The sequence below is a fragment of the Mus caroli genome, chromosome 7, assembly GCF_900094665.2.
Source record: "Mus caroli chromosome 7, CAROLI_EIJ_v1.1, whole genome shotgun sequence".
Lineage (NCBI taxonomy): Eukaryota > Metazoa > Chordata > Mammalia > Rodentia > Muridae > Mus > Mus caroli.
The window spans coordinates 18,189,715-18,197,222 of record NC_034576.1 but is presented as its reverse complement, the minus strand read 5'-3'; the positions used below and the strand labels follow the sequence as shown (position 1 = coordinate 18,197,222).

Genomic DNA, 7,508 nt, shown 5'->3' with positions numbered 1-7,508 from the left:
TTAATTTTTGAGAACAGGATCTCTCATTGAACCAGGAGCTCACTGAGTGGCTAGGCAGGCTGGCTAATGAAAGCTTGGTATCCTGTTCTTGTTTTGTTAGGAATAGGATTACAGATGCTGTGGTCGTGACACATGCACCCTAACACACACACACAAAGTGTCATCTTTATTAGATGATATTATAAATGATATTATAGATGATATTAATAAATAAGTAAACTCCTCTAGCCTGATGCCATGGTGTATGTGCCTTTAATCCCAGAACTCAGGAGGTAGAGGCAGAGGCATGGGGATCTCGGTGACTTCGAGGACAACCTGATCTACATAGTGGAATTCAGGCTAGCCAAAGCTATAGCGTGAGATATCTGTCTCAAACAACTTCAGGAGGTTGGGGAGAAAGAAAAGAAAGAAAAAGAGCACTGGCTGCTCTTCTAAAGGGCATGGAGCTCACTTTCCAGCATCCCTAAGGTGCTTCACAACCATTTGTAACTACAGTCCGAGTCTCCTGACGCCATCTTCCGACCTCAGCAGACACCAGGCACATGTGTGGTGCACAGGCATACACGCAGGCATAAAGCTCACACATATAAAATAAATCTAAAACTATTAAAAAATAACTCTTACTTTGCTGTGTTGAGCTTTAATGAAGCTAATGCCATGCCAGGCATGGTGGTACAACTCCAGTAATCTCAGTACTGGGGAGGTGGAGGCAGGAGGCTCAGGAGTTCAAGGATGCATAGGGTGTTGGAGACGAGCTTGGGCCACTCGAGGTTTTGTCATGCATGCACTGACAAAGCCAAGTCTAGCAAACCGATCAGGGTATACTTAGGCTGTCCTTACAGTTGAGAATATCCTCTAAGCCTCCGGACTTGAAGGCCGGAACCTTCCTCTGAGCAAGTTCCACACTCTAGTCCGCCCCTTCCTTCTCTGTGGGCGAGGCCTGCCTTGCTGGGGGTGGTGGGTGTGGTAGGCGGAGTTAAAAATGCTATTTCCGGGATCCTCCTTCTACTCCCAAGGGACCACCTTTTTCTTATGATTGGCAGCATATCTACCCAATAACCACTGGAAAAAGACCGTATACCTTGGAGGTCTCCCTACACGTGTTAGTAACGCCTCTTCCAAATAGACCAATTGTAAACTTCGGAAGGCGGGTTCTCCCATGACGGCGGGACAGAGTGACGGGCGTCGCTTTTGACTTATGGAAACATGGCTGCCTGTAAGGCCAGACCAATCAGAAGTGAGAAGGCCGGATGTGGGCGGAGCTCAAACTTCGGCGGTTGAACCGCTCGTGAAGATCGAGTCCGTGGAGGTGAAGAGCGAATACGCGGGTGCGGGCGCGGGCTGCAGGCGCGGGCTGCAGGCGCGGGCAGTGGGGAGTCCCCAGAGCGCAGATCCTTTCACGCAGGTGGACGCCAGAACCTATGCAAGCTGGAGATTTCACGGGGTCTTTAATGCATCATGTTGCCGCTCGCAAGATACGCGGCTAGAACTTAGAGGACCCTTACCGAATACTGCACTAGAGCTTGTAAGGTAGAGTTTTATTTTATATATATTACACCCCAGGAGGTGCGGGTGTGTGTGTCCTCGAGATGCCGTAGGTTCTGAACTTGAGTTGGTTTGGAGGATGGAGGCAGGTGAAGACAGGGCAGGGTTGAGGTTCCAGGGTTGAGGGTGTGTTCCTACCCTGCGGACCAGAGGTGTTTACTGTGTGCAGGCTCTGAGCAAGTTATTTGTTGTGAAATCACTTTTAATTCTCGCCTTCTTTGCAGTGCTAGATGACAAACTTTGAATGTTAGTCAATAGTTCTACCACTGCTGCCGAGGTCGAGAACGAGTTTTATGTTTTGTTTTTGAGACAGTGTCTCACCTTTTTTCCCTGAACGCATAGAAATTATTGTGTGTTCACACAAGTGTGTGACGGGGGGTGGGGGAATTCATATCACAGGATGGGTGTGTAGTGACAGCTTTGGAATTTTGGTTCCTTTAAAAAACACAGAAGTATTATAAGAATATGTATTCGTTCTCAGTTTACTATGATTTGCTGCTTTAGCAGAAGTGTGGTTTTGCCAGCTGCAGATAATTTTTTTCCGATTGTGTGACGTTTGGAATTCTGGGAACATTTTAGAGAGCATATAAATGCTAGGGCCCCCCAAGAAGCACGTGTGCCTGTATGTGTATGTGCATGTGTGCGGGGTTGTTGGTCATTTAGGAAGGTTGGTTGTGGTTTGTTAGTAGTCACGGTCGAAGAAGAAACAAAAGGAAAGAAATTAGATTCAGGGGTTTTCCTAATTCCTCTCTCCCCTCTATCCTTGTTTCTCTCCTATCTAATGTTAGGGGATGAAACTGGGAGATAAACCCACAAAGTAGCAAGGACCAGCTACATGGCTGTGGAGGTCGGTTCTCTCCTTCCACCTTTCTGTGGGTTCTAGGGGTGAAGCTCAGCTCTTTAGGTTTACACAGCGGGAAGCTTTACCCATTGAGTCGTCTGGACAGCCCCTCTGAATGAACCCTGAAATGTCATAACGAGTCCTACAGTGGCACAGCTTTGTAATCCCAGGACTGGGGAGCTGAGGCGAAGGACTGGCAGTTTGAGATCAGTCTGTGTCACAGAATGAGCTTGAGGCTCGCTTTACCTAAAGAGGGAGACCTCGTCTCAAAACAAACCAAGAGAAGAGAGTGTGAGCTTTGGTATCTGTTTGCCCAAGTTTGAGCCCTGGCACTGACTCTGGGACCCACTACGAAAATCATTGTGGCTTTGGGCGAGTTCTTTATTCCGTTCATACCCGAATTTCATGTTCTGGGCAATCACTTTTTCTATACCACTTCACTCACTCTGTTTACCCAGATGTCTCTTTCCAGTATCCATCTCTGCTCTGAACTCCATGCTCTATCCAAACGCCAGCTCTTCTTTGCTTGGAAGTCCAGCTGACATGCAGTTGCCCCCAAATGATTCTTTGGTGTCCCTAGTCAGCCTGGCAGGCCCTTCCTCTGGTTCTTCATCACTACTTCCTTTCCCTCCCATTTAAAAAGATTGTGTGTATACACACACACACACACACACACACACACACACACACACACGGTGAGACTATCTCAAAAAACTTAGGGTGAGAATGGATGGCAAGGGATCTTGTACAGTTGGGAGAGTGTTTGCTTAGCTTGCTTGAAGCTCTGGCTTTGCTCCCTAGCTCAGTGAGAGCAGGCGTGGTGATGAGCAGCTGTAATCCCAGAGGTGGGAGGTGGAGACGGAAGGGTTAGGGGCTCAAGCTGAGCCTGGGTTCCATGAGATCCCTTTGCAAGCAAGCAAAAAAGCCAAATCCTATGTTCCTCTGTTGACCCCTCCTGCATCCTACCCGCTCTTCCCTAGGCCTCGCCTGCTCACAGGATCTCCAGATAGTTAGAGCTCTGTCCTCCTTCCTCTCCACAACCACACACCTTTGGAAACGCCTTGCTTGCGTTATCGGGACCTCGAAGGTCTCGGTGCCTTTTAAACGTAGCAAACACATGCTTTATACTGCTGTTTCCCCTTCCCCCAGATGTCTGAGTGATTTCCCCACTCTCGCCAAAGGTCTCAGTCCAGATGGGGGCTGCATGAGGCCTTGCTGGCTGCTTCTTTAGTCACCTGGCTTTGTCTCTTTCAGAGCCACCAGATCCTTTGCTTACTCCTTGGACTTCTCAGATCTCTCCACTAGTGTTGGGCTCCTGAAGAACACATAGATGTAGGAAGTTACTATGCTAGAGTTAACTGCCCTTCTTCTGGCCTCTCCATGGTGGAAGGTGGAATAGCGAGCTGGGAGGGGCTCCTTCCTGGAAATGGAGTCGACTGCGGTAATAAACTGGACACATTGTAGTGCCACCAGGAGCCTCGAAGCTGAGACTGGAGAGTGTCAGGAATGACCTTGCAGGTCTTCCTAGTGCCAAGACATTATCTTGGCATTCCTCTGTAGGTTTGCAAGCAGATCCATGCCAGGCCAAGGTACTGAAGAGATAGGAAGAGTGACAATTAGGAGAGGTTGTTTTTATTTATTTACATCTCAAGGGACGGTGAAGTGCTGTATGGCTGAGCCATGGCCCTAGTCTCTTACTTGTGGATTCTAGGCAAGCCAGCTGTCTTCTGCCGAGCCATGCTTGCAGGCTTTGGGGATAAGGTTTTCGTGGCTGGCCTCTGGGCCGTCAGCTAAGAGTGGGTGGTAAGGGGGAGTGCCAGACACCTACACATTGACTAACTCTTGCTCACGGCAGTGTACAAGGTCAGTGCCTTTGACCCTAGGCCTGGCTTTATCTTCACTTCACTTACCATAAAATGGCAAGCACCTTACCTATGGCAGACTGGGAAGTGAATGAGGATCTTTGATAAACCTGTGAGTTCCCAGCCTGCAGCACTGACCGTAAGGCATAAGCCATGCTCAGGTCAAAGCCTGAGTCAGTGCCACCAGAGCAGTAGAATTAGGATGAGGACATTGAGTTGGGAAGTGTGTTTTGGGGACTCTTGAGTGTGCTGGGGAGCTTCAGGGTACGCTGTAAAGGTCTCGATTGTGGGGTGTCCTACACTTGACTTTAGCAGAAGGCAGAGAAACCATGTTCAGTGGCTTAAAGGGCTTTTGTTGTTATGACTCCTGGGGGTCAGTGGAAGGAAGAACAGGGTGAAGATGGAGAGAGCTCAGGCCAGTTCATATTCATCCAGAGTTGGGGAGGCCAATTCAGAGTGGGGTAGAGGTCAGGCTATGTGGCACAGTGTGTGGCATTCTTGTGAGAACCCAGGAAAGCTAGAGATGGGGTAGGGGTATGTAGTGATTGGTGGACAAACAGCCTAGGGTGGGCTGGGGACAATAATTTGCCCATGGTGATGGTGGGATGTAGCGGTCTGGTGAGCCCAGTGTGGAGGGTTCGCTTCCCTACTGAAATTTTGGAGCACAGTTTGGGAGGAGGAGCCAGGGGCAGTGACCTGTAGCCCTGGGCTACATATTGAGATTCCCTTAGTGAAGGATGGTGTGGAGAGGGCTGGAGGCTGGGAGACTGTAAGCTTGTGTGAGAGCAACCTAAAGAGGCTGTGGCAGAAGTGGGTCAAGGGGTGTCCAGGTGTGTGTAGTGACGGCAAGGGTGGAGCCCCGCCTCCCCGTGATACTGATAGAAGGGGATTAGAAGAGGAGCCAGGAGAGATTTGGGGCAGGCTGGAAGTCAGCCACCAGGATGAACTTCTGGGATCTTTAGCAAGGATGGTGTGAGCAGGGAGAGGGAGAGAGTCTCAAGGGAGTGAGAGGGACTGGGCCTGAATAGTCTCAAAGGTGGGGAGGGCTGCCCAGGGGAAGGGAGGTGGGAAATGTGCCTGCCTGTGGGTTGGGGAAGAGAGGTACAGTTTGGGCAGAATTTAGGTATAATATGGGGAAATGGAACACAGGCAGAAACTGGGGCGTGTGTGGGACAGAACTTTAACTAAGTGGGCAGAATGGAAGCAGAATGAAAGGGGGCATGACAATTCAGACAGAAAGTTCAGGGTGCGGGGTTCTAGGAGAATGTAGAGCTGAAGGGTGATGGAGAGAAGCCGTGAGCTGGTTCCCCCACACCTCAAGCTGGGGAATAGAATGAAGAGGGTCAATGCAGAGGGAGCGCTGGTGTCCACCATGCACCGCAGTACAAGGGGTATGAAGTGGAGGTCTGCACAGGAGAGAGGTCCTGAGACCGAGAGAAGAGTGGGTGTTGGGAGCTGGGGCTCAGGAGGGAGCTGGCCAGAGTGTAGGCCTGGTTTGTGAAGTTCTTGCCTGGCAGCAGCTAAGGGACAGTTTCCAAGCCTCCAAGAGGTGATGGAATGGAGTGTAGGTGTGCACTGGGGAGACTGGATTTTAGGCCTGTTATTCAGAAGATGAATGTCTGGGACCTAGGTGGTGGGAGTGGTCATGGGATGCTGGGCGGGGCTGTGTAACCCAGGTATTGTAGGGTGGAGGACAAGATCAGCTTGACAATGGGGACAAGGGAGGCAGTACCTTGAGCACAGATCCCCAGGAGTTCAACCTACAATTCTCTAGTAAACTGGTATGGTGGCTGCCCTGAGCTATGTTGGCTGCCCTGAGCTGTGGTGGCAGGTGCTGCAGCTGACTGCTGAGCGGGGCTGAGGTCTCTGGGCAGGGGCAGAGATGAATACTCCACACTTCAGAACTCCTAGGAAATGGACGCATGATTGCTAGGGGCTTCCAGATTTTGTGAAGTCTTCCACTAAAAATTGTTCCAGAAACCAGAGTCCCAAGCCGTCATGGCTGCATGTGTTTTCTCCAAACTTGTTCCAAAACCAAACCAAACCAGTGAAGCCAAAGCCGCCGCTGCCGCCACCACCACCACCACCACCACCACTACTACCACTAAAAACCCAAAGTTGGAGCCTTGTGGTGTTGCTGTGTTTTGGGGATAGGGTTTCTGTTTTGGGATCTTGTTATGCAACCTAGGCTGGCCTCAAACTTTTGGCAACATTTCCTGCCTCTGTCTGAGTGCTGGGATAGCTAGCTGGTGTGCACCATCATGTAGAGCCGAGAGTCAGTTCCTGGATCTACCGATGATCTCGGGAGAATGTGCTCACTGTTCTGAGCCTCATTCCTTGTCTGAAAGATGAGTTTAAAAATGATGCCCTCCTACCAGAGCTGTTAGTGAGGGTTAAACAGGATAACAGCATATAAAGCACACAGAACTGGGTTGAGTGTGGCCATCCCAGTACTTGGGAGGCTGAATCCTAAGTTCTGAGCCAGAGTGGAACCCACTCTCCAAAGACCAAGATCGGAGAGCGCTGGCTGTCCTTCTGGAGGACCTGGTTCAGTTCCCAGCAACCACATGGCAGCCCACAACTCTCTGTAACTCCAGCTCCAGAGGCAACACTGTCTTTTGGCCTCTGTAGACACCAGGTTGCCTCTAGGTCTCTGTCTTGTCCTCATTTTCAGGACCCTGGCCATGGACCAGCCCGCTGGCCTGCAGGTGGACTACATCTTCCGGGGTGTGGAGCATGCTGTGCGGGTTGTGGTTTCTGGGCAGGTGCTGGAGCTGGAGGTGGAGGACCGGATGACAGCTGACCAGTGGCGTGGAGAGTTTGATGCCAACTGTGAGTGTGCTTGCAGGGGTGGGCTCCCCTTCCTCCCGAAGCTGAGGCTGAGCCAAGTTGTGTGTGTTCTTGCCTCTTCTGAAGCTCTTCAAGGTGGGGCAGGAGTGTGGGTCCCATTGATCTGGCCAGAGGCAGCAGGGGTGGGCAGAGCTGGAGAACTTACTTGAGCATATTGCCTTTGTGCTGGGCAAGTGGTCAGACCTCAGGAAGAACTTTTCTTTCCACTCAGTCATTGAAGACTTGACTCATAAGACGGGGAACTTTAAACAGTTCAGCATTTTCTGTAACATGCTGGAGTCGGCCCTCACCCAGGTAAGGCCAGTTTCAGGGTCAGGGAGGTTTCTGTTACCCAGAGTTTGGGTATGGGACTGTGCATGGTTACCTGATGTAGACAGGGCGCTCGGTCTTCATGCCGGGGGGGGGGGGGG

General features: G+C 50.8%; 1 protein-coding gene across 3 annotated transcripts in view; it reads left to right on the top strand.

The window, feature by feature from the left end:
- The first annotated feature begins 1,088 nt into the window (after positions 1 to 1,088).
- The window catches only part of Ccdc61 (coiled-coil domain containing 61), a 19,878-nt gene continuing 13,458 nt past the window's right edge, over positions 1,089 to 7,508 (top strand). For all 3 annotated transcript variants that reach the window (XM_021167840.2, XM_029480006.1, XM_021167839.2), the window contains exons 1-3: positions 1,089 to 1,530; positions 6,923 to 7,080; positions 7,310 to 7,392. In XM_021167840.2, coding sequence (XP_021023499.2) covers positions 1,199 to 1,530; positions 6,923 to 7,080; positions 7,310 to 7,392 — 573 coding nt within the window. In that variant the 5' untranslated portion in view covers positions 1,089 to 1,198. The remainder of the gene's footprint in view (positions 1,531 to 6,922; positions 7,081 to 7,309; positions 7,393 to 7,508) is intronic.